The 27,324-nt window shown below is 43.4% G+C and overlaps 1 protein-coding gene and 1 long non-coding RNA gene across 6 annotated transcripts in view; one reads left to right on the plus strand and one right to left on the minus strand.

Annotated features, from left to right (window-relative positions):
• Window positions 1–26,680, minus strand: part of PLAGL1 (PLAG1 like zinc finger 1) — a 37,636-nt gene extending 10,956 nt beyond the window's left edge. The window contains exons 1-3 of one of the 4 annotated variants that reach the window (XM_075924326.1): window positions 26,463–26,680; window positions 20,064–20,106; window positions 153–308 (exon numbers count right to left, since the gene is read on the minus strand). In XM_075924326.1, coding sequence (XP_075780441.1) covers window positions 153–308; window positions 20,064–20,082 — 175 coding nt within the window. In that variant the 5' untranslated portion in view covers window positions 20,083–20,106; window positions 26,463–26,680. Of the gene's footprint in view, window positions 1–152; window positions 309–20,063; window positions 20,107–26,462 lie in introns of those variants that run through there. The other 3 variants (XM_006139325.3, XM_075924327.1, XM_006139326.3) reach the window with 3 other exon arrangements.
• Window positions 3,606–16,532, plus strand: LOC142827900 (uncharacterized). 2 transcript variants are annotated; one of them, XR_012902698.1, is made up of 3 exons: window positions 3,606–3,793; window positions 10,517–10,705; window positions 16,321–16,532. It is a non-coding gene; the product is annotated as an uncharacterized LOC142827900 (long non-coding RNA). The 2 variants fall into 2 exon arrangements; XR_012902697.1 differs by lacking the exon at window positions 16,321–16,532 and adding an exon at window positions 15,793–15,931.
• Window positions 26,681–27,324: the final 644 nt, after the last annotated feature.

Consider the following 27,324-nt stretch of genomic DNA (forward strand, 5'->3'; position numbering starts at 1 on the left):
GGTTCTGGGACATAGCTGTGGTCAACTGAGAACTAAGATAGACTGTTTAGAACTATCTGAACTAAATGCCACCACTAATTATGAAAACAAGCAGGGTTAGTACCTTTTTGTCCCTTCCCCAAGCCATAGTGAAGAGAACTACAGACACTTACTTTGTTGGTTCCCAGGTTGCAGCTCCAGCACTCGCAAGGTGAGGTAGTGAGGTAGGGTAAGGTGGGCTTGACTGGGAATAACCCTATCTTTAACCCTGATGAGGGGTCCATGAAGTTTGCATTCTCCTATAAGGCTTTTGCCACAGTCCTCACACCCTATAAGCCAAGAAGAAAGTTTCCAGTTACAAAAGTAATGTACTAGTCTTCTATTCCCAAGAAGCTGAGAATAAAAAGGAAACCAAAAATAGCTTTTCACTTGCAGCACCCTCATTCTAGAATGGAACCCAAAGCCCTTTGCAGCCTTACACTAGTTAAATACAGAGATCATTTTACCCCCCTCCTTTAATTCTCAGGGTATGTCTACACTGCAATAAAGCACCCATGGCTGACCATGTTAGCTGACTCAAGATCGGTGCAAAAAGGAGCTCGGGGAAAGGGATCAGGGTACAGGAGAGGGCATGGGGTGTGAGGGAATTTGGGTGGAGGAGGTTGTGACTGGTGCAGGATCTGAGAGGTAATATTGAGGCACATGGATGAATTCTCAAATCCGTATGCAGGCAGTCCCCGACTTACGCGGATCCGACTTACGTGTACTCCCGGGCAAGAAAAGCTGCTCCGCGTCTCCCTGGTCTGAAGACCAGGAAGACGCGGAGCAAAGCCGCGGAGGGGCTCGGGCAGCGGAGCAGCGGCTGAATCTGGACGCCAGTTCCAACTTACATACAGATTCAACTTAAGAACAAACCTACAGTCCCTATCTTGTACGTAACCCAGGGACTGCCTGTACTTCCTGTGTGCTTATGCAGCATAAAAGACTATTCTCACTGCCCCTGCCTTCGACATTATCTTTTTTTTTATATCCTGTTATATGAAACTTTCATTTTAGTCCATTTAAAGACTGATTTCAACTTTTAAAATCATTTTGTTTACCACTATTTAATATAGTCCCCTTAAAGGGTATCATTAATATCCAAGTACAAAGGCTGAAGGTTTGCAGAAATTTTGGCAGTGCCCAGAGCCCACACCTTTGCCAGCTGCCTAAGGCTCTGGGAGGGAGTTTGGGTGGGAGAGGGTAATGGGCTCTAGGAGGGAATATAGGTGAAGGACGGGGTGAGGAGGAGTGCAAGCTCTTGTACAGGGCAGGGATTGGGGTGCAGGCTCTGGGAGAGAATTTTGGGTGCAGGAGCAGACAAAGGGTGCAGAGTCTGGACTGGAGTCTGGTGCTACACAGGCTCTGGCCTTGGGCAAGGCTGGGGGGCAGGGAGCAGCTCAGGCATAAGGGACAGGGTTGGGGCTAGGAAGTACTCAGCGCTGCCCAGAGGGTGCCCCTCTGCTGCTCTTAGAGCCACCCAGAGTGCACCACATGTGATCCGGCAGCAACTTAAAGGATCTGGGGCTCCAGCAGCTGCCACAGTAGCAACAATCATGGCCAGGAGCTCTGGGACCTTTTGTACTGCCAAGCACTAGGGAAGTTGTCCCCAGTATCTCGCCCCTCGGTGGGCCTAGTTGATAAGTAAATGTAAAATATTTTTAGCAGACTTAAGAAACCAGTCAGGGTTCAAAGCACTCTAGCGGTTCAGGTTCTACAACAAAACTGGGAATCATTTCTGCAGGGCATACTTTTTTGTTATTACTTCTTGGCTGTGCAGTCACACTGCCATAGTTGAAACTGATGATTTTTTTGTTAGTGATACTGAGTATGTTTCATTCCAAAGGTAAACAAATTAACCTCATTTAAAAATCTCAATTTAGCTGTGAAACAGATTTTTCTTGCTGTACGTTGTTTGATGTATTTGAAACTCCGTTGTAGCTGAGATTCAAAAAAGCACCCATCTCTTTGTGATTTAATGTTAGAAGCATTAAAATAAATCAGCTATCTGTATACCTTAAGAGGCCAGCAGAAGTGTTGGGGGTCCTAGATTGGTTTCCTGAGCTAAGGTGGAATAATGGTGGCTTTTGTTTCAGATTGTATGAAAAGAGACTGTGGGATTTGTTGTGTGCAAACTACTGAAAAAAACTGCCAAAAAGCAGAAAGGAAACAAAGAACTGCTCTTATAGGGAGGATGTATCTAATCACAAAGTCAGTGACCTTATCAATCCATGCCATTCCTCTGCAATTCATCAAAACTGTGAACTCCTGAATAACCCTTTGAATGGTCCCCAGGTATTTTCCCTTTAAAGCCATGGGCTACGTCTAGACTGGCATGATTTTCTGCAAATGCTTTTAATGGAAAAGTTTTTCCGTTAAAAGCATTTGTGGAAAAGAGTGTCTAGATTGGCACGGACGCTTTTGCGCAAAAGCACTTTTTGCGGAAAAGCGTCCGTGCCAATCTAGACGCAGTTTTGTGCAAGATAGCCCCGATCACCATTTTCACCATTGGGGCTTTTTTGCATAAGTATTTGTGCAAGAGGGCTTTTTCCCCGAATGGGAGAGTCACTGTATTTGCGGAAGAACACTGACAATCTTACATTAGATCGTCAGTGTTCTTGCGCAAATTCAAAGTGGCCAGTGTAGACAGCTGGCAAGTTTTTCTGCAAAAGCAGCCGTTTTTGCGGAAATACTTGCCAGTCTAGACGCAGCCATGGTGTCCAACCAGTTCTGAAGCAGTAGCCACTATAGTGGCTATTGGTATAGTGAACTATCCTCACCCAACCAGACTAATAGCCACATTGTTCAATGTGGCTAGCATGTTGGATACCCACAGCTTTAAAGAGTTAGCTGCTATGAATGACCTTGCTGACTCCTCCCCCGTACCATTGTAGGTGTCAAGATGATTCTGGAAGAATCTCAAGTAGAGACGTAAAATCCTGTTTAATTGGTTAACCAGTAGGCAGCAGCATGGGGAAGAGGGGAACAGGCGGAAGCTGATATGCCCAGAGAGCCAGTTTATGCAGAACTGCCTGCCCTCCCCTTGCTGAGTCCCTATCCATCGGGGACCTAAGTTCCCTGTGGAGAAAGGGTGCTCTGATACAGAGGCAGCAGCACGAGGTGACGAGGCTCTCCGGCAGCGGAACCGGGAGTGCACTGGCTGCCAGCCGTAGTAACTATGTAACCACTAAGAATTTGTGGTTACCCAGTTATTAAAATAACCCATTTCTAACATCCCTACCCCAGACTTGGGCCAGGCTCATTCAACCAGAGCCTTTTTAGCAAATGTCCCCATCCAGGACATCTGTTGTGCTGCAGCATAGTCCTCAGTGCACACCTTCACAGCCCACTATGTGATTACACATCATGCTAGGAATGACATTTGGTGTTGCTCTGTTGCAATCCACATGTTCTTGAGACTCCTATCCGTCTTCACAGACACTGGTGAATAGACATGATCAAGCACTCAAAGAAGAAAAGACGGTTACCTGTTCCTGTAACTGGTGTTCTTTGAAATGTGTTGCTCATTTTCATTCACCCTCTCTCCCTCTTTTTCCCCCGTCGGAGTTTCCCGGCAAGAAGGAACTGAGGAGGAACGGGCCCAAGAGTGCCTTATATAGCGCGGCATGTGCAAGCCATTCCAAGAGGCTCTGACCCCAGTTCCCTACAAGTATTGGTGAGGAAAAATCTTCAGGCATCAGTGCATGGGGTGAGCACACACACTGTTGAATGGACATGAGCAACACATCTTGAAAAACACCAATTATGGAAACAGGTAACTATCTTTTTATGTACGCATTCAAAATTCCTTGAATCCTCCTGAGAACTTTTGATGAAACTTTCATTCTTGAATGTTTCAAGAAGAGCACACTTATTTCTTCCACCGTGATTTTGTTACAGAATAAAATTCTATTATTTGGAACATTATTCACCATTATTAGTTCACAACATATGCTGCTGAGTGCTCAGCAGTTCTGAAAGCAACGCATTACCTGTTACTGCACAATGTCACACAACTAATAGGATATTTCAGAAACAAAATTAATTGGTGCAGTGATAAGTCTGTATTCCTACATATATAGCAATCGCCACACAATTCCAACTAAGTCACAAAAGAGCAGGACCAATGCCTGTCTGAGGAAAAAAGGCTGTGAGAGCACAGATCCAACAACATACATACAATTGTGGTTCACTGTTAAAATTGGCTTTCAAATCCTCCCTGACCTGTATAGTTCTGTGTGGAATTCTTCTAATACGTTTTGTATCTGGAGAGCCAAATTCCGCATACTGCCTCTGATTTCCTCTCCAGTGGAAACTTTTCACCCTTTGCATCACATATCTTATGTTCATTGGGAAATGTTTCTCACTAAGGTCCAATCTTGTGAGTAAACAGAGCCTGTGACCCTTCAAGCAACCAAATGCACACACAACTGTCATTCTGCATCTGTTGCGCGGGTAGTGCAATCATTCCCTGGTGCAGTTCATGTGGCTTCAGGAGCCAGGGGGGCAATGGCTCCTGCAGAATCACTACTGGCATTTTAACATTCTCAATTCTCCCGAATCATGTACCCTGTGCTTGCAACACTCAAGAATGACATTAGGACAGAGCTATGCAGGCCCCATGCTTCTTTCCGAGTTCGTGAACAGTGGCAAGTCCCATATGGATTTGTAGGATTTTTTTTTTGGAGGGCGGGGAGAGGTAGGGGAAGCACAAAAATTATGGGATACAGATAACACAAACTGGAAACAGTTAAAATTGGGAAGTTGAAATCCATGCTCCAAGTCATTCATGCACAGCTCATTTCAGCCCCATCAGGCATTGCCAATGCTTCCCAAAAGACAGCACATTGGACAGTAGTAACTTGTACACTGGAATCCCTACCCATGGTGCACTGCACTCTGCTTTAACACAAGCACTCTTGCATAATACACACACTGCCAACAAGGAAATAAGCATGTGCACACACAAGCAATATGCTAACTGCGGCAGCTGAATGCTGACATAACGAGTCAACGTAAATTTGTAGTGTAGACATGGCCTAAGAAAACTGACCACAGAAGGAGACCTAGATTAGACATGAGACTCTGATTGTGGGGAAAACGTCTGAACAGTCAGTCATGGAATGACTTGATACACTGGAAGATTTGGTCATCATATTTAACCCATATATTGATATTTTAAATGGAATCTACCTATGATTATCTTAGTTCTAGACCAGCCATAATTTTATCAACTTATTTATTCATTGTGATTTTTTCTCCCTTATTTTTAATCATGTGCAAAGTATTTTGTTAGCTATCTGGAATTCGTGATAGAGACTTAGGTGAGGGACAGACACAATATACATTCCCAAGGGAAGAAACTGATCTCCATTCTCAGAGATACTGCATGCCTGACTCAGCATAAATTTGGCAGTTGTTCAGAAGAGGAAGTGAACTCTAGAGGCACACTCCCAAAAATCTAGTAAGAAATTTGCAGTGGGTAACACTGAGCATTTGGTGAGCCATAAAACTTAAAGGATGCTAGGGTTGGTTTCATAAAGTTTGCTAACATTTATTTTTCCCAGTATTTACTTCATTTTATTTTCTGGGATATGAAAAAACACTCGATCATTTAGCTATGTAATAGTTAGACCACTGGCGCTAACTTTGTAGAGCAATATTTACAATCCTTTTGCTCACATATTCGGAACCTGAGCCTGGATAGTTCACCAAAAATTCCCCACTTACTTCAGTTGAATATTGGTTATGCCAAGAATAAAAGTTTGAGCCCACGTAGGAAAATACCAGATTGTTCAGAGCGTCTGTCTTTTCAGGAGTTAACATAAGGGTGCCCTCCACCATTTTCTTTCAAAAATTCTGAAATATGCCCATTTTCAATTAATTCCCATGAGAAAACAACATGAAAAGAACTCATAACTCACTACTAGTTGAAACATTGACAGGAAAAAAACCCTGTAAATTACTATAATCCCAATATGGTACCAACTTCCTGGTGACAATTTGCAGTGGTTTTATGTACTCTTTTAAACTACTCAAGTTAAAATAGATTTTTTTCCCCTGCAATATAGAACATTTTGTTATAGAAAACAGACATGGACATGCTGTGAACTTGCGTAAGTTGGGGGTGAAAAGGAAATAGGTTTACAAAAAAATTCTGTCAATGATTTTCCAGTTTTAATAATAACTTGAACATATTGCTCCATGTTTCTTCCATATCATTACCTTCTTAAATTATTAAACGTATCTACCCAAGATTAATGGATTCCATTTCAAGTTTAAAGGACTATATGATAATGTATAAACATGCAAGAAAAAGCACAGAATCTATAGAGACTTGCTATGTCACTTAGTATATCTCTGCACTGATGAGAACAAGATTGTCCCCTGTATTTTTTAGTGCTTAGTCCACACTGTGTTTTTAAGTGTCCCAGGTGATGTGGCTTCTGTGTGTTCCCTTAGAAGATAATAAATAGTCCAGCGGATCTTGCCTCTATTTTTCTGATATTTTGTTAAATTCTGCATTGGCCTGGAGAGTGAATATAAGTGAAGCCAAACATATCAGCTCATACTTTTGACATCCAAACCAAAAAACTGTTTCTAGCCACTGTTACCTTTTGGCTAGGAAGAAAATGGGGTCTTTTCCTGTTAAAGGACTTAAACATGATTGATCACTATAGGTTGGATTCCTACAATCCACTGTTTAGGGCTGACCACAAAACTATCTACAACACTTAGCTGATCCAAAATACAACAGCTAAGTTCCCAAATGGAACAGAGCATTGAGAGTACAACTCACCTTTATTGTTCTCACAAGAGTGGCTCCTCCATCCAGTTGTGGTCTGGACTAAGGATGTTAAGGACGAGTCAACTAGTCGATTCCCCCTCCCTTGCTGCCTCTATTAGATGGGGGGAGGGAGAGGGAGAACTTCAAAGTAGCAGCACTGCACGGAGCCCGTACCCAGGCTCTGTGCAGCGCTGCTGCTTTGAAATGCCATGGCTGGGGAGTTCCCAGCTGACCCCAGGTTCTGGGGAAGTGCCGTGCGGAGCCTGGGCTCAGTCCCTCGTGTTACCTCTATACAAAGTCATTGTATGCCTACATCTTGAATACTGTATACAGATCGGGTCACCCCATCTAAAAAAGATATATTGAAGTGGAAAAGGTACAGGAAGGTTAACAGAAATTATTAGGGAGTAAGGAACAGCTTCCATATGAGCAGAGATTAACAAGACTGGGACTTTTCAGCTTGGAAAAGACATGACTAAAGGGTGCAGGAGGGATATGTTAGAGGTCTAGCAAATCATGAATGATGTGGAAAAATAGAATAAGGAAATGTTATTCATTCCTTCACACATAACACAAGAAGACGATCCAATTAAATTTATAGGCAGCAGATTTCAAACAAACAAAATAGGCAACAGGGGATGGATCATAATGATTGCCTCTTCTGTTTATTCCTTCTGAAGCACCTGGCATTGGCCACTGTTGGAAGACAGGATATAGGGCTAAAAGGACCATTGGTCTGACCCAGTATGGCCATGCTGATGTTCTTATATACAGCTGGAATGTATCTGCCCCATACTGAAGCCCACTAAACCACACTCCTCTTCCAGAGTGAGATAGAGCCCAGGAATCCTGACAGGGTCTTTTTCCTTCCAGAGTTAGTAATAAAGTAAGAATATATATTAAAATGTTAAGGCTAACCTTTGTCCCTTAAGTGACTTGCCACATGATATCACAATATTCTAGTGTTAGATCTGAGTAGGTTTAATATTTATTTTATTTTATTTCTTTTATGTAGAAATTTGATACAGTGCTCCTGTCAGCTACCTGCTACACTTTTTGGGCAGGCAACTTAAAATTTTCCAGTGCCTTAGTTAGGGATGTAAGAGACTAGTCAACTAGTGATATGACTAGACGCTTCCCCCTCCTTACTGCCTCTATCAGAAGGCATAGCGAGAAATGGCGGGAGGTAGAGACGCAGCAGGTAACAGCACTAATGGGGACTGAAGCAGTCTCCACTTGCACCACTTCTGCTGCAATACTGCATTTGAAATGTACAAAAGCCTCAGTGGGACTCTTGTACATTTCAACGTCTGAGGCACCACAGGAAGCAGGGGGAGTCCCCACCAACCCCAGGCTTGCTTCTGCTTTTGAAATTTCAAAAAGAAGCCCCGTGCTCTTGCTACAGTTCAAAGGTGGAGGTGCTCTTACAGACTAATCAAATAGTTGATGGAAATCCCATCGACTATTCAATTAGTTAATTAATCTGAATTTAACATCCCTGGCCCTAGTAGCCTCTGGATAGAGAGGATGTATGTGTGTGGGGGTGGGGAGAAAGGGCCAGTGTGGATGATTTCCTCCTCCCCCTTTGGTGCTTGGTTTGTACTGAGCATGCTGGATAACACTTCTGAAGCCTCTGTCCTCAGTCTGCCCCCCTCATGCTCTTCTCCCACCATATCACAACATACACAAGTCATCCTCCCCACCCCCAAATCTGAAATGGCTCCTCCTGTGCAAGGTTTTTTGTTGGCTGAAGGATTAAACATGGAAGAATTTGTCTAATATACATTGTAATTGCAGTACATATTTATTTACCATTAGACTGAGATAGAATAGTTCATCTGATGGAACATAATATGTACAAATTCTATTCTAAAATATTCTGATACTTAGAAGAATATTGCAGCAATATTAATGGATGTAGTTCTTAACTCTCCTTACTTAAGAGTACATGAGGGTTTCTTGTTTTGTGCTTGTTCTGAAGAGTTCACTGTGGGAGAGCTTGAAAAGCTTGTTTCAGAATGTAATTTCCTTGGCAGAAATTCAAAGTACTCAATTAGTGAACGGTTAATCCCAAATAATTTTCTCTTCATCTTGGCCCATAGCCACACATTTCCACTTCAGAAAATGTGTTTGTGAAAGAAACATTCCATGTTCTAAGCTTTACATGTCTAATGCATTTATAAAGTATCTGAAGCTCTGAATTAATAACTAATTCATTTTATATTGGAGCAAAATAGCACATTAACTACACTTATGGAATTATGAGGCCAAGAACTTTATTCAAGGCATCTTAATTAGTCTATAATTTTAGTCTCACTAAAAAATTTTCTAGTTACTCAATTTCAGTGTTTAGTTATAGTAACTGATTCCTTGTCTAACAAGAAAACAGAAGAATATTTTTTTCAAATTCTCCATGATTTCATGTTTTAATTTTTTGTAGCCTTATGTTTTCTATTCCATACAAAAATAGTCTTACATTGGAAAAGCATGATGATTGTACTCATGAAAAGTGCTATATAAGAGCTAAGTATTATTATTATTGTACAGTTAAGCGCTCAAGTCAGGAAATGACAAAATAAAACTTAACTCTGCCCATTTGTGTGAATGCACTAAGCTACAATCCTTCATATGCCTTACACATTGTAGTATTTGAGAAATAATATTTTCCATAACTGCAGATCCAAAAAGAAATATATTGAAAGAAAAAGGTTTAGTCTTCAGGCACAAATATGCCTCAATAAATTTCAAATAGTGCAAATTTCATAATCTGGAACTATTTAACTAGACATCACAAAGGTCATTCTCCCACATCCATGTAGTCCTCATGTCTGCCACATTCTTCTGGGGAATGTGCAAAGACTTTCTTCCCCAGTTGTAAAACTCTTAAGGCAATGGACCTCAACTGAGGTCTTCTGGGGATATATAACCTCATCTATATATCTGCTTAGTTTTACAACAAGCTACACAAAAAAAGCACTAGCCAAGTCCATACAATTACTTTTTATATTGCTCTCGATATTATATGGTAACAAAGTGCATATACATACGTTTTACCTATGTTTTATGTCATTTACTGCTATGTGCAAGCACGCTAATTATGTTGAAGTTATGATGGTGTATATCCAGTTGTGATGTAAAAATGGACACATGTTTGAAACAAGGAGCTGGAAGTAGTAGTGGGAACAGTGGAAAATTTTAAGAAATTGAGAGTGACTGAAAAAAACCCCTAATTCTGCAAGGAATGAATATATTCAATTGTCTTCACACCTACAAATGGTGATCCACCTTGAGCTTTGTGTTTCCTTTGCAGAGAAACTATCAAACAAAAGTATGAAGCCAGAGCATTTGCAATGACATTTAAAGACAAAATACCCTGCATATAAACATAAGACAGTAGAATTTTTTTCAAATAAAGCTGTATAAGTTCCAGTTTTGCCACCTTAAAATGAAAAAAAGCTTTGACTATTTCTACAAAAGCACTTGACACTTCAGATGTAGATAATTTGGCACATTTTATATCCAAGTTCAAATCACATTTCCCCAACATTCAATACTACTTGGCTCAGCTTAGCTGGGTAAGAAATCCATGCATTTTGTCAAATGCATGTTAGCAGCATTCCAACAATCATTAAGAAAATCTTAAATTATCTTCAGACTGTAGTTTGCAAATGAAGTTTAATGACTCCATACTAACCCTGTTCTTGTGTTTAGTATAGAAAATCTGCACTGACCTTGGGGACTATGTTCCATTATCTTTTGGGTCAACCTATTTTTGTGAAGTCTCATTTTCTGCTATGAGTGCAGATAAAGAAAAGAAATAGACTCAATGTGGAGAAAAACTTAATGGTTGCTGTTGTTTCACTGCTCCCAGATGACAAGGCTTATGTATAACACTGAAATGTAAGTAAAATATTTATATTCCAATTGATTTTATTTTAGAATTATATGGTAACAAATGAGAAAGTCAGCAATTTTTCAGTAACAGTATGCTGTGACTCTTCTGTATTTTCGTGTCTGATTTTGTAAGCAAGTAGTTTTTAAGCGAGGTGATTCTTGGGTAATGCAAAACAAATCAAACACTTTGAAAGGGGGACAGTAGTCTGTAAAGCTTGCGAACCACTGCCTAAAGTTATTCCTCAGTGGGTGTCAGTTTCTCCTAAATATGCAAGAAAAGAGGAGGTTACTTACCTCAATAGTAACTGATGTTCTTCGAGATGAGTGTCCCCAAGGGTGCTCCACGTTAGGTCAAAGTGCTGCCGCTGAGCCTCTGAGCGGAGATTTTGTAGCAGTGTCTTTGGGGCCGTCCAGGCACGCACCAGCAGCTGCGCACTGTTAGGCTGCAGGCATCACGCATGCGCGAGCCTCCCCTCCCACTCCTCAGTTCCTTCTCAACCGCCTCCAGCTACAGAGGAACTCAGCAGTGCTTCCTAGCTGCTTCACGTCTTGATGACTATACTTCTTAAAACCAGTAAAATTCATCATAGTATTTAATTAGTTAGTGAGTTTAAATTATTTAATTAATCAATTATTTTGTTAGTTTAAAAAAAAATTAAATTAGTATAAGGGTTTTTTTTCCCCTTTTTCTCCCAGTTAATCCCTTCCTGCAGTCTCTGACTGTTTCTACAGGTATGCCTAGCTCACTAGGGTTTAAGTGCTGCCTCAGAGAGCAGCATAATGCTCAGAAATGCCCTCACTGTGCTGAGGAGGCTCGCTTTTTCAGGGGAAGGAAGGAGGGTAGGCTTTCTGGATCCCCACTGCTTAAGTTCCTCAGGGTGCTGACCCAGACCAGAGGCTGGTCTAAGCGAGTTTTTCAATAAAAATAACCAAAACCAGAGGTCTAGGTCTTTCTGTACCCACGATTTTAGCTTTGCACAATGAGGGCATTTCTGGGCATTATGCTGCTCTCTGAGGCAGCAGATACATTGTGAGTGATCATCCAATATCAGGATAGGCTCTTTACATGAGGTGCAGCATACTATTACATGATTTTTTTAACTAATTAAGGAATTGACTAATTAAGTATTTAAACTCACTAATTAACTACGATGAATTTCACTGGTTTTAAGAAGTATAGTCATCTAGACGCAAAGCAGCTAGGGAGCACTGCTGAGTCGGTCTGTAGCTGGAGGTGGTTGAGAAGGAACTGAGGAGTGGCGGGGAGGCTCGCGCATGCACAATGACTGCAGCCTAACAGTGCGCAGTTGCTGGTGTACACCTGCACGGCCCCAGGGACACCGCTACAAAATCTTCACTCTGAGGCTCGGCTGCAGCACACCGACCTAATGCAGAGCACCCATGGGGACATCTCTCGAAGAAGAACGGCTCTTTTTGCTGAACTGCTAAGGCACACAGGAAATGAGTCTTCCAATTGAGACTGTAGAAAGGCACTCTACTCTGGCACGTTAGGAGATTCACAGCTGAGGAAAAGCCACAGACCCTACCTTCAGCTTAGAAGCTCCAAAGGTACACTGGAGTCAGATTCACTTTTTCACATTGTAGGTGTTGTGGAGGATGGTCTCACTCACTTATAGACAACAGTTAAAATTTTCTTTTAAAAAGTAATCACATTTAGGTGGAGAGAAAGGGAGTGTGCATACACATACTTGGCACACATGTTATGCCAGCCAGTATACCACATAATTCTGAAGTCATTCCTAAAAAAGATAGCAGAGTGCTTGTATTTTACGCATAGGAGTTTGACATCTTGGAGTCTTCCCAGCCATGCCACTTTTCCCCAGCTATGCCCTCTAGATTACAGCTTGACATAAGAACTGCTATGACAACCCTGCGCTAACAGAGGATTTAAGGAGCTAGTTCTGCTGGCTTCCTTGCTGCTTTTCAGCAACCAGAGTGAAGGCTAGAACCAGACTCCGTGTGAGCTTCCATTTCTGATGCCCTTCTGAAGCAATGTATGCAATTAAAGGGTTAAAACTTTAAAATCATAGGTTAACATGTTGCTATTATTAATACATTTTACTTTAGTAAAAGTGAGTGATCTTAATATTGCAATTTGCTATAACTGCACTACATCCAAGCTAAGAGAAAAAGTAATCAATGGAAATCCCTTTTATTTTTATATTTTTTGGTTAATGGACACTTTCACTTTCCGGTCTTAAATTCTCGCTCTCCACTCATTCACTCTCACACCAACTTTACAATGGTGAAATCAATCAAGAAGTGAATTTAGAAGATTTTCCATTTTTATGAAAAACACAGAAGTAGCATATGGTGGTGGAATTTATAAAAAGAGGTGAATTTAGCTATTGGAAGGCCGTGTGTGCATGTATCATAGTTTAATTTTTTCTCTGCTTCTTTCAAACTAAGTAGTTTATCCAAAGTTTAAGCATTCTTATCCTGTTGAAATGTAACTGAAATCTAACTTCCAGTTGTTTGAAGGTTAAATGAGAAATTAACCTTTTCTGATTATCAAGTTACAGTGGGGAAGGTCTAGGTTTGATACTAGGAAAAACTATTTCACTAGGAAGGTGGGGAAGCACTGGAATGATTTACCCTTAGGGAGGTAGTAGAATGGTCATCCCTAGAGGTTTTTAGGTCCGGGCTTGACAAAGCCCTGGCTGGGATGGTTTAGTTGGGATTGGTCCAGCTTTGGGCAGGGGGCTGGACTCAATAACTTCCTGAAGTCTCTTCCAACCCTAGGATTCTATGATTATTCTCAGGGCTAAAATTTGTGTGTCACGCTTAAGGTAAGCCAGAGTGGTTTTTGGTTGCTATCAAAATGCATATGCATAATAGGTACAGTTCAAATGAATTCACTCCCTGTATTCTAACATATACATTTCTAATAAGCATAAACAAAGATGCTTCCCTCATTGCTAAAAGTTGAATCTATTTAAAAAAAATCAAATAAAAAAATTGTTTTTGTTTTCTGCTTTTCTCTTTCCTTCCTGTATGGTTTGACATGAAGTCACATCAAATTACTTTCAGAAATATTGGGGGAAGTTAACAGAGTCACAAACTTGATTCCCAATTTTATTGAAAAACAGTCTATGGCTCTTATTGCAGCAAAGGTAATCTTCTGCAGGACTCAGCCACTATGCAATTCCCTTTAGGGACACTTTTTTCAGGTTGATTGTTTTAGTGCCAAATCTCCTATACTGGGACCTTAGTCCGTCATTAACCCCTCAAGGTCGATTTTGTAAGCAATGTGTCCACACTACCAATCCTGTTATTCCAGAGTAAGGGGCTGCAGAATTTGAACTCTGTAGTCCTGCTTTTCATGAGGAATAACACTATTCTCAAACTTCTAAGTCCAAAATAACATTAGTTTGGATGCTCTGGTACTGCTAATTCGAACTAATTGGCTCCTGGGAGGCCTCCCGCAGCTTCCCAGAGTACTTCCTGGAGCTCTGAGTCTGAGGTAGCACGTCCACATTAATGGAGCCTGCCTCAGACTACATTCAATTCTTCCCCATAGTGACACGGAAGTGACATGGAATTTGGAACTTATAAAATTGGGTGTCCACAAGTGGAAGTTAGTAAATTCGAAATAATCTCCTAGCGTACACATGGCCTTAGTGAATAATTCTTACAAATGAACAACCCCTACAGAACACGCATTTTCCAGTCTTGACCAAGCCAAATGCGCACTTAGGAGGACACAGGCATGTACACACACCATCCAGCATGTTAACAGAGCTGGCAGTTTTACTTATGGATGGTCCGTGATTTTGGTGTCAACATTAGAGGTTCAAGCCTGCATGCTGAAAAGTGAGGTACAGAGACACAAAACACCAGTGTTAACCACCCAGGATTTGCTTAGCCCCTGACTTTTTAGGGGGCTAGTTGGGATATATGTTCCCCTCCCCCCAAAAAAGAGTCTGAACTGCAACCACTTGGTGGAGGGGGTTTGGAGCAAGAAGAAATGGAGCATAGGTGAGAAGAAGGGAGCATGAGGGGAGAGGGTTCCAAAGTAGTGGGAGGGAAGATATCACTGCCTAGTTTTGGGCAGAGAAATGTGAGGAGAGTCAAAGAAGTGTTGCTTCTTGCAAAAGGTTAACTCAATCCCATACTGTTTTTTCCTGTGATGTTATCACATATATGAATGATTTGTATAGGTAATTTAATATGTATATCTGAAACTCATCAGCCCTAAAAAGTAATACAAGTTCTATGTGCGGGTGCGAATCATGTGCATTATTTAGATCTGTGGTTCTCAACAAACTCCCCTTTTACCCAAGGAAATAATCTTGTATGTAGCTGCAGCTGTTATTTTTTATTTCTCTCTTAGCATATGGCACAGATAGACAGGTTTAAAAGTTTTGGTGACGGTTTGCCTGTTAATTAGGGTACTTTCTGTGAATATTAAGGTTGCAAAATACACAAGTCACTGAAATATCCAATGCAATTCAGCTAATTCTTATATAGGTAAAGAACTGCAAATACTACAACCTACAAATGAAGAGTGGGAAAATTTTAAGAGAGAGCCTTAAACGTCAGTCAAAGGAAAATCTATTTCTCATTATTACCTTTTTTACTTTCATTAAAAATCCTCATTATTTCTGTTCTTGTTTAAAAAAAAGCTAAGAAATAAGCCCGTCTTGTTTATATTTTTCATGGGGAAGAATATAGTGAGATCAAACTTTTTTCATTTAAGAATAATACAGTATAAATAATTCACAAGCCTAAACTGAAATGACTCTTACCAGATTACAAATGATATTTTTACAGAATAAGGTTAGTGTGAGATGGCAGGAAACATGTCATCTTCCTTCAGCTTTATTTTCCAAATATTCCTGTGTTAACTAAAGTCTAACTTTGCTCTGCCTTGTTTTCAAAAGAGGACCCACTCTGTATCATGTGCTCCTTTTCAGCTGTCAAACAGAAGCAGTGAATTCCCTAGGGTATCACAAAGCTAATTAGGCATAACCATTCAATTTTTTAGGAAAACAGGGCATTCATTTCAGAGTTTTTGAGGAGCAAATACAAAGATACAAGACCCACCTCCTCTCCTTTATTGTTTTTGTTAGGCCTGGCTGAGATGAACAGCCACACATTTCCTCAAGACAAGGAAAGAGCTCTGCAGACCTCCTCAGGGTTCATTCAAATTCATCTGCTTCCTAAATTCCACTGGCAGTGCAGAATACTAACCGTGACACACACACACATTCAGACAGCATAATATGATGCCCGCTAGTTCATCTGAGGTAAGAAAGAAAAACAAGCTCCATGGGAAGTTAATTACTTCCCTGCTCAGTCAAGCTTCAATAACTTTCTGACATTTCATAAACAAACTTAATCTCTATTCTTAATTTCCCCAGTGAAGGCTACAAGTCAGAGTTATTTGCCATCTCGTTATTTTATTATGTTCCAATTTCATTATGACCTAGATTTTCAGTTTACTTCCCAAAGTTTGTTGTCATTGATGTTCAAACTGTGGAGAGGTTCCTCTGTAGTGTGTGTTTGTGAAATTTGCTATATAGAATCTACCCCTGGCAGCAGAATTGTGTTCTAAGATTTCTAAGAATTTAAGATTTCTTCCTTACTATGATTTCTAGTCCTCATGTTGAAGATGTCTTCATATTTTCAAGGCTCAATCTCTGCACACAACATGAAACAACACTGAGATGTGAACTGTCTCAATCATGTCAATGGAGAGTTAACTCTGGATCCTGAAGGAAACATCTTAAATGTCAACTATTTACTGTTAAGTATTTCTGCAAAAAACTTCCAGCTAATTCACTTATCCCAAATGCTTCCATCAAAGCCTCAAGCCTCAAACTATTCCCTGACAAGCAGCCAAATCCTCCTATCGCCTCACTGATAAATGCCAGCGCTGCTAATGTTATGTCAATACAAACATTAATATCCTATCAAAATCTGAAAAAGCAGAAACAATACAGGTATCTAATATAAAATATCAAAATGCATGAGAGGCTTCTGCACTACTTGTATTATTCATTTTCATATTTAATATTTTCAAAAAGCTCTAGTTTTTATGTAAGCAATTGCAAGACTTTCAGTTCACCACGTCACAGAGTTGCAGAACCCAGGGGACTGTGCAGTAGACTTTGGATCCAGCTTAATGCCCCATATATGTACTGGTGTAATAAATGAAGTTACTCATATTCTTCAGCATCACCTTATGTTCTTTGTATACCTTTTGTTTAGAAAGATGTTATCAATGCACTGTCACTGGGTCCTTCAGCTCCTCTCTTTCTTATAGCATTCCAAACCAGTGGAAAGACCTGGATTCATCCTGATCTTTCCTGCCAGAGATGCAGGGTTTCCAGTGGAAATTGCCTTGGTTCTTGATAGTCTCCGTGTTCTCCCCATTGTCTCCAATAGCAGAGGTGAAATTGGCCAGTCTTGTTAATTTCACTCCATTTCAGGGTGTGTAAGAGGGGAGCATAACAAGAGCACCAAAAGAGTCTGTTCACAGGCTTTGGAAGACAGCAGTGCATTATTTTATATTCAGTCTGCGTTAAGACAGTTATCATCCCAATCATTTTAATTAAAACTTAGAATGGCCTTAGAGGTTAAGAAAGAGACCTAAAACACCAGAGACCCAAGTTCTATTATCTGGTTTCAATTAGCAAGAAAAATTTAAATTTTCAGTGCCTGCACTTTTCACAATGCCGAGGGAAGAATTTGGGTATTAGGAAGGCCAGAGAGGAGACTGTTAAAGTAGTTACTATACTCAAAGATGAGGATATGGATGACCAAACTTTCTGTCTGGATAGAAAAGAAGGAATGGATATCACAGCTGTATGGAAAGAAATGGATATAGTGCACGCACATGTGGAAGAGATAGAGAAATGTCAGGAGATTCAGACAATAGCCCTAGTTGACAGGGAGGCCAGTGATATGTTCCACCATGACAGCAAATGAAAGTGTCACTATTTGGAAAGATATCAAAAGCCAAGTTATGTTCTCAGCGACACCAATGAACTCCTCTCCCTTCAGATGAGCTTAGTTTATTGGAACTCTGTTCTGCTGAGGATGCCAAAGAAACGGCAAATCCAGCCCTCTTTATCTTAGCTATATTGGCGCATCTGGGCTAGCAGATTTAATAACTTACTTTTGTCCTTAAAGGCAGCAGATAGGACACTGAGTATAAATAAGAAACAGACCCACTCATTAAAAAACAAATGCTATTTTTACATAGTCACTTTTCAGGGTAGAATCATACTTTAACATGTCCCTGAAACATGGGATGGTTTAGCATGGCTCAGGGAAATAATTAAGATCTTATATATCAATGATTATCAACTAGGAGTCGGTTTCTAGCGGAGTGCCCCAAGGATCTGTTCTTGGACTGGTTTTGTTCAACATTTTTATTAATGACCTGGATGAGGAGATGGATTGCATCCTCGGCAAGTTTGCAGATGACACTAAGCTAGGGGGAGAGGTAGATACACTGGAGGGCAGGGATAAGTTCCAGAGTGAGCTAGAAAGATTAGAGGATTGGGCCACAAGAAATCTGATGAGGTTCAACAAGGACAAGTACAGAGTCCTGCACTTAGGACGGAAGAATCCCAAGCATTGTTATAGGCTGGCAACCAAATGGCTAAGTAGCAGTTCGGCAGAAAAGGACCTGGGGATTACAGTGGATGGGAAGCTGGATATGAATCCACAGTGTGCCCTTGTAGCTAAGAAGGCTAATGGCATAGTAGGGTGCATTAGTAGGACCATTGCCAGCAGATCTAGAGAAAGTGATTATTCCCCTTTATTCCGCTCTGGTGAGGCCACACTTGGAGTACTGTGTCCAGTTATGGGCCCCCCACTGTAGAAAGGATGTGGACGCATTGGAGAGGGTCCAGCGGAGGGCGACCAAAATGATTAGAAGGCTGAAGCGCAAGACCTGTGAGGAGAGACTGAAGGATTTGGGTTTGTTTAGTCTGCAGAAAAGAAGAGCGAGGGGGGATTTGATAGCAGCCTTTAACTTCCTGAAGGGAGGTTCCAAAGAGGATGGGGAGAGGCTGTTCAAAGTAGTGATGGTCTCAAGTTACAGTTGGAGAGGTCTAGCTTGGATATTAGGAAAAACTATTTCACTAAGAGGGTGGTGAAGCACTGGAATGAGTTACCTAGGGAGGTGGTGGAATCTCCATCCCTAGAAGTCTCGGCTTAACAAAGCCCTGGCTGGGTTGATTTAGTTGGGACTGGTCCTGCCTTGTGCGGGGGGCTGGACTTGATGGCCTGCTGAGGTCTCTTCCAGCTCTATGATTCTATACCCCTGAGGATACACAGAGGTTTTCCAGAGGGGTACATCAACTCATCTAGATAGTTGCCTAGTTTTATAACTGGCTATATGGAAAGTCAGTACAAACTAAAATTTTCATACAGACAATCACATGCATATACTGCTCTAGACACTATATCAGAGTTTATCAAACTTGGGGGCAGGGGTTAACAGTTTTAGGATTTTTTTTAAATTAGAGAGTAAACAGTATTTTCAGTAATAGTGTTTTGTATTTTTATGCCTGATTTTGTAAGCAAATAGTTTCTAACTGAGGTAAAACTTGGGGGACACAAGACAAATCAGCCTCCTGAAAGGTGCACAATAGGCTGGGAAGGTTGAGAACTATGGCTTTATATAGAACTAACCGGAACAGTTTTGCTTTAACCAAGTTAGCAGACAACTGCAATGTAACTACGTACTCCAACACTGCCACCCTCGTTCAGCTCAGTCCTCAGCAGATAATTTTGGGATCTTCCTCTGAGTCAGCAATATGTAACTATTAGCATTTTTGCCGCCAGGCAATGTCCTTCCCTTTAATCAAGGAAAAGGGTACCACTGACTTGAAATCTAGTCAGCCTAAAAAAAAAAAAAAAAGTGCTTAAAAATAGTCTCAGCTGCCTACACCTTCATTGAGGCTCTCTGACAATCATTGTGGTTTTACAATTCTGTTTTGTCTTCTTGTTTCCCCTCCTTTGCTGTGTAAAGACTGGTATGTAACAGAGGAAACTGACAATAGTGAAACAATACAGAACATGGAAGGAAGGGGTTTTTTTGTCTTCTATCTTTCAGCTATCAATCTTAAATTCACTTGCAACAAAGGCAGAGAGTATGACAAAAGTATGATTTTTAAGTTGATATCTCAATGAATTTGTGACTTCCGTTGATTTTCACATCTTTAATCACGTTTAGTGCCTTATTCCACTAACAATAATGTACTCCAGCTGTCTCACAGAAAACACCAACATAAAAATAGTTCTTCAATTTAAAATGAAACATCAATCCTAAGCATTCTGATAAAGTCATGTAGTATTAACATTTTTAGAAAGGAACTTTACTTACATAGCAGATCCATGGACATGTTTATAGATCAGGCAAAGGAAAGCTAAATAAAGGAAATGGAAAAATTTAGTTTTCAATTTAGTTAAACACGTTCATGTTTAACTCTGAAAAAGACTCATCTGTAGAGTTGACTATAGAATCACATTACAATAAGCTACAGACACAGGGATTCATGTGTTAATTTTGTTGCAGCTGGAAGAGTCAGACCATGCAAGGATCAGCACAGGCAATTTGAAGTGACCTTTAAATAGTTGTTCAGTTCCTTATAAAACAGAGGGATCTTACCTGCAGAGGTTTAATAAGGAAAAAATATAATACTCTGGAGAGCAAAAAATAAAAAAAACAGTAAAAATGTTTATTGAGTAGAACTGATTCCCTTTAATTCACACACACTCCCAAAAGGTTCAAGTGCTTATTTTTAATGAACCCAATGCTACTCAGAGCCATCCTTTGTTAATATAGGGTATAAAAAGAGCACATCCTGATGCCTCAACTTTTATGTCCTTAACTGTCATTTTTCTCTCTGCATCTGTTATTTCTGGGCATGATCTTGCAATCCTTACACTAGCTAAGCCAAAAGGATTTTTGACTAAGTCAAGGACAGCAGAATCAAGTCCTGTTTTAGCAATTTTATAAGTCTTCTGGGGATTTCTGCTTTTCTACTAAATTTTAATTGTGTTATTACATCTTATCGCCCTTTTATCTTTTTCCTCCTCCTGTCATATCCTATCTAACACCTAGGACTCCTCTCCACTACTGGGTGGATCAAAGCTATGGAGATTGATCCACCGAGAATTGATGTAGCAGGTCTAGTGAAGACCCACTAAATCAACCACTGTTATCTTGAAGGTCAACTCCAGTACTCCACCAGAACGACATGAGTTTCTCCCAGCAACCCAGTGCAGTGTTGGCCCTATGGTAAGCAGATCTAAGCTACGACTTGAGTGACACTACTAACATAACTCAAATTGTGTAGGTTAAATCAACTTTCCCCCATACTGTAGACCTTCCCTTAGATTGCAAGCATGCTGAGGTAGTCTGTTTCCTTAGTTACTTGTTTATACAGTGCCTGGCATAATGGGTCCCTGAGGCTCGAATAGGATGGCTAGAGCCACGTAACACAATTAATAATAAGACAACAGTAGATAGGAAGACCTGTTAGAGAGACACTAGATCACATAAGCAACCTGAAGAGGGTCAGTTTGAAAACACTCAACATGATGCACAAGCTGATAGGTTACTTTCCAGCAGGTCACATGCTGATGTTGGTATGTCTGGTACAACACTTAGGGTACATTTACAAAGCAACTAGGTGTCCACTGCCAGCTGACCTGGGCTTGGGCAGTTGGACAGTTTTACTGCTGTGCAGACTTTGGGTTCGGGCTGAAGCCCAGGCTCTAGGACCAGTGAGATGGGAAGATCCCAGAGCTGGAGGTGAAGTCTACACAGCAACGAAACAGCCCCAGAGCCAGATCCCCATGAGCCCAAATTGGCTGGTATAGGCCAGACACAGGTACCTACTTGCTGTGTCGAGGTGTCCTTAAAGGTGCAGGCAGTAGATGAAGGTAGAGACATGATTGTTAAAAATCAACAGAAATTTGCCATTGAATAAAACTGACCCAGGATTTCATCCTTACTTTTAAAAATAAATGAGCTGTTAACAAGCTACTTCTGAGACATTCTGGAGTTGGATAGGGGTACGGATGGCATTGGTTTGAGGCAGAGAAAGTGACAGAGGAATAGGATGGATGGAAAAAGAGCATGTGCAGGTGGGCGGAAAATAGGCACAAGGGCAGAAAAGGAAATAGTAAGTTCAGGAGAATGTAGCTACACAGAATGGTGCAGCAGGAAAAACAGTAACAGGTAAGTGGTATTAAAACCAGCACACAGCTTGTGGTTGGCAATCATTACACTGTTGTTGGAAGCCCATGTCTGCCTCTTACCCCATGCTGCCAGGGAAATTAGGGTGATGGCAGACAAGACAGTGTCTTCCTGACATCTTGGGAAAGCATATTTCCCTTAGGTGGGCTGACAACAGCAGAGAGCAAGCATCCCCTGCTGACAGCCCGGAAATTATGTGAGGATACATCAACTTGGTAAAGAACATCTCCATATAGCAATTGGAGGTGGTGAATAAGAAGAGATGATATACATCTTCTCTGCAAAAAGGTAGCACTTAATGCTAGTCACCCTACCATTTCCCATATGGTACAACTAGATGGGGGTGATTGCAGACTTAATATAGGAAGCGAAGGAAGAGGAAAGGATCCACTGGAGGGTGAGCCAATCGGCAGAAGAATTTCATTTACAGGAGGTCTCCACCCCACCAACCAAGATTGGATCCTGCACGGAACAGGTGACCTCTGCCTGCAACCAACTGAACAGCCAGTGGGAGCATGCACAATTCGTATGGACTGTGTAAGCAGATGTAAACTAGTTTATATTCAGAAAATGGTCAGAATAATCAAGTGTACAATAGCACACTTGTGTAGGTATATGTCAACTCTCTCTCCTCAGCAACAAAACGTGTTTTCCTTTCTTTTAGTAAGGATTAGGGCAGTGATCCCCAACCTGTGGTGGTGGCCGGGCGCCAGGGGGCGTGGCCGTTCGCCCGCCGGGCGCCAGGGGGCGGGGGCGGGGCCCCCCCATTGCCGTGCTCCCCCCATAGCGGTGCCCCCCCCCCTCCTCCAAGCGCCCGGGGCCGGCGCCCCCTCCCCCCCAGCTCCGTGCGCTGGGGGCCGGCGCCCCCTCCTCCTCCAAGCGCCAGGGACCGGGGTCGGGGTCGGCGCCAGCGCCCCCCCCCAAGCGCCGCGCGCCCGGGCCGGCGCCCGCTCCCCCCCAAGCTCCGTGCGCCCGGGGCCGGCGCCTCTCCCCCTCCTCCAAGCGGCCGGGGCCGGCGCCCCCCGCCCCAAGCGCCACGCGCCCGTGTTGGGGACCACGGGATTAGGGTGACCCAGCTTCCCTTACCTTGCTCTGTATTGTAAATATTTGTTGATTGTCCTAACCTAAGCCATAGAATTCTCCATGCCTGTTTTTTTTCTCTTTTAACTATCACTGACACGTTTATGTTTGCTTGTCTGTATTTCTTCTGATACGGTTCCTGCTCTTTAATCCATAAAAGAGGAGAAAGAATATAGTGAAGTATTAACAGAATCTTAATGGGAAGAAACTAATATATTAAGATCAAATACTGCCATCATGAGAGACATGCACAGTTCCATTGAAGTTAATGGAAGCTTCACATGTGTATTCAAGGTTAAGATTTGTCTCATATTAAGAACTAGAAGATTTATCTGGTGTTGCTCAGGTCCTTAACAAAATTAATATTTGTTTTTTGGAAAATAAGATTCATAATTTAAATCATTGCTTCAGGCTGGGGCTGGGAATAAGAGGTTCAGTATGCAGGCTGTCCTGGGGATCCCAGTTCTCTCTCACAGCAGCAGCTTGGGACCAGGTGAGAAGCACCTCTCTATGGCCACTGCAACTCCTGTGGGCACAGGTGGGGAAGGATGCATGTCCCTCGGCTGCAGGACAATAAGACACATAGACAAACTCTCTCAAATATATAGTAGGGATGTCAACATTTAGACCAGTGGTCCCCAACCTTTAGAGGCTCCCGGGCGCCCAGGGGTGGGGCCACTCATGTGCCGGGCGCCCGGGGGCGGGGCCGCGCGTCCGGGAGCACGCCAGGGGACTGGGATGCCCTTGCACCCGGCGCCGGCATGTGCCCTAGGGCCGGGTCTGCCCGAGCGCCTTGCGCCCAGGGCCGAGCACCTTGCGCCCGGGGCCGAGGCCGCCCCAAGCGCCTTGTGCCCGGGGCCGGCGCTGCCGCCCGAGCCGCGTGCTCCCGCCTGAGCCGCGCGCCTGGGGCTGGCACCGGCGCCGCTCGAGCGCCGCGCACCCGCATATGTCCCGGGGCTGGGGCCGCCCGAGCGCCGCACACCCGGTGCCGGTGCGTGTCGAGCGCCTGGGGCCGGCGCCTCCCGTGCGCCACGGGCAGGGCCGGCCCAGGTTGTCGGCGGGCACACACAAATGACCCAGCGGGCGCCATGGCGCCCGCAGGCACCGGGTTGGGGACCACTGATGTAGACGACTACACAGTTAACAGATAAACCTGGGCTTTTCGGTTAATCTTGTTTACTACATGCACCTCCCCCTTGTTGCCATGAGTGCTGCTGCAGCCACATTGCTATTTTCAGCATGCTATTTTCAGCATGCTATTTTCAGCATACCTTGAGCAGAATTAGCCCCTGTCTGTTTATTTGCACTGGTAAGCATGCTCCCAGCTTTTGTGTGGACCAACCCCATAGGGACTGAGTGACTCCACACGGCTTACTCAGGCAAAACTGCAAGAACAATCCCAGGGTTTGATTCTGCAAAATGCTGAGCCCTCTGACCCTGATCCCACAGAGAATTGCACTTTCTTAATTTAACCAGTGTCCTTTGTTTCAATGGGGCTACTGTAGGTTTAAAGTTAAGAATGTGCTGGAGCAAATCCCACAGAGGAGATATTATATACAAATAGTTGGTACAGGAATCAATTAAACTAAAACTAAAAACAGTTCCTAAAAGTGAGAATATTGAATGGCAAGAGACCCAGAAGATCTGAAGACAAATGTAGCTTGAAAGCTTCTCTCTCTCATTAACAGAAGTTGATCCAATAAAACAGTGGTTCCCAAACTTTTCAGAATCACGTCCCCCTTTCTGATTTTTGAAAAACCCTCATGCCCCCCTCAAAAAAACTTGTTGAACCTCGTGCCCCCCTGGAATTTCTTCATGCCCCCCAGTTTGGGAACCCATGCAATAAAAGATGTTACCCTACCACCCTTGTCTCTTTAAAAGATGCAGACACATTCCTAAAATAATGTATATTCCAAAGAAGAGAGTAAGGAAATCTCCATTTCAGTGTATAATCTATGTTAGACCGTCCATTCAAATTCTGAATTTAACTAAAACAAAGCAAATGAGAATCCCATTCATATGAACTCATATGGAGAAAATTTCTCAGGTCACATCTTTCCTCAGCACATCAACTAAACTATTTTCAGTGTTTTAGACTTGAGGCAGAATACTTGTTTTAGGATAACAGGATGAATGTTCATGACAACTTTACTCAACCTATATGACAACACAGAAAAAAACGGGGGGAGGGATGTTTTGTGTCTGCAGCATTTTGCTCTCTTGTGACAAATTATCACGAAAGGTCAATAAGCCTTCTGAAGCTAAAATCAGTAGTTTTACGAAAGACGTGGCTCTAACATGGTGTTCTGTCCTTTTCTAAAACAGCTCACTATGAAGAAATCAAACATTAGAAGCTAGGTTATTGTTTTTCCTCGTGGTGCACATTTGCACATGTCTAGATGCACATAACGAAATTCATTCTGCACATGGATGGAAAAGATTAGAGGGAACATTTGTGCAAGAGGTGATGGGGTGCCAAGTGTAGGCTCTGGCCAGGAGGCACTTACCTTAGGTGGCTCCCAGCCAGTAGCCCAGCTGGACCTTCAGCCCCTACACACCACCCAAAGCAGCTGGCTGTGGAGTCCATGTGCATCTCAGTGCACTGTGTGCCCCTGGGAAAGGGCCCTCCGTGCATTGCAAGCATGGCCCATGCAGCTCCCATTGCAAATGAGAGCAGCACGGATGGAACTTCCCCTGGCACTAGGGCAATACAGCATCAGCCCAGCGGTGGTGAGGGAAAATGGCAGCATGAAGGGCCACATCCCCCTTCCCTTGCAAGGCAAGGCCAGAGTGCAGGGGATTTAGTGGCTTCAGCCCAGAATCCCTCACAAAGAGGATCCTACAAAAAGATCTGTACTTTAGGGAGTCCAGAGCTCTTTCTTTCAGGTCCCTCCCCCCTTAGCCCTGGGCTGCAGTCTCTAAAGCCCCTTCCTTAATGCAGCCCTGACACTAGAAAGTCTGGGATGGAGGTGGTTGACCCCCCATAATACAGTGCAGATGGAGCTGCTGGTTGGGACCAACTTGGGTTCAACAGGTCCTGGGGTTACAAATGAGGCAGACACTCAAGCCCTAGGTTAACGAACCCAGGGGCTGCTAACGCCAGCGGGGGCCAGCTTGGCCTAATGCTGCAGCGGAGACATGAGGCTCCCAGTCCCTAGGCGGGTGACGGGTCCCATTCTGGCCACCTGACCACTGAGCCTGTAAGCTCCTAGGGCGAGGGACGTGTCCTGCGCTCGCCGAGCAGCAGGACGGAGGAGAAATTCTCTGCACCAGCCTGCCCGGGGAGAAGGGGCAGGGAAGGGCTCCGGCTCCAGCAACGCCTCAAAGTCTCCTTCTGCCCCCACCTCCCCAGGGCAGTGAGAGCAGCGCCCCCGCTCGCCTCACCCGGCGCTGGCCCGCCAACACGCGCCTCAGCCCGCAGCAGCGGCTGCCACTCACCCGCGCCGCTGGCATCTCCCGGCTCCGCTGCGGCTGCCCCACTCCAAGCGCTGCGGGCCGCTTCCCCCTCTGCCCTGGGCCGGCGGGCGGGCAGCCCAACTCCGCGCAGGGAGCCCAGGAGCAGCTGCTGCCGCCGCGGCGGTCGGAGCGGAGACGGGGGACTTGCCCAGCACAGTGGGCGGGCGCCCCTGCCTTGATGGCAGCTCGGCCGGCCGTGTCCCCGCCTCTCGCGCTCTGCCCTGGCGGAGCAGCCCCCCCGCTCCGCGCGCAGGACAAGCCGCGGGGCTGGTTTGCTGGCGAGGTGGGTGACGAAGCAGCCGGGAGCGAATCGGTTCTGCCTCCATGCGGTGTAAACGCGGGCTCACGTCCTGGCAGAGCCAGAGTGAGCGCGGGCGGACACTGGCCGGGCCCGGGATCTGGATGCGCCGGGAGCACAACGCAACAAAGCTCCATGATGCTCTCCAAACCGACACGTGCTTAGCTGAGGACCGGTGCACAGCTCCACTGAAGTCCGGGTGCACAGCGGTGGAGGCATGGGCAGGATGGTGGCCTCAGGCTATTGCCAATATTGGTGAATGCTGATCTCTACAGGCAACTCTAACTGCCGACGGCCCTAGCTCTTCCGTGCCGTATGTTTCAACTCCGAAATGATCCAGGACGTTTCACCAACTCCAAGCCTTCAAAATCACGAGATATAAGAAATAACGACAATATTATTTTCCAAGGTTTGTGCTTGTGCCTATCTTCATCCTAAAATGTGGTGTCCCCTCGTACTGCAGAAAATTATTTAACAACAAATTCAAAATCACGAAAATTAGATTATAGACAGAGTTCTTTAGAGAGAAGGAAGAAGTCACACATT

Source organism: Pelodiscus sinensis, chromosome 3 (assembly GCF_049634645.1).
Source record: "Pelodiscus sinensis isolate JC-2024 chromosome 3, ASM4963464v1, whole genome shotgun sequence".
Classification (NCBI taxonomy): domain Eukaryota; kingdom Metazoa; phylum Chordata; order Testudines; family Trionychidae; genus Pelodiscus; species Pelodiscus sinensis.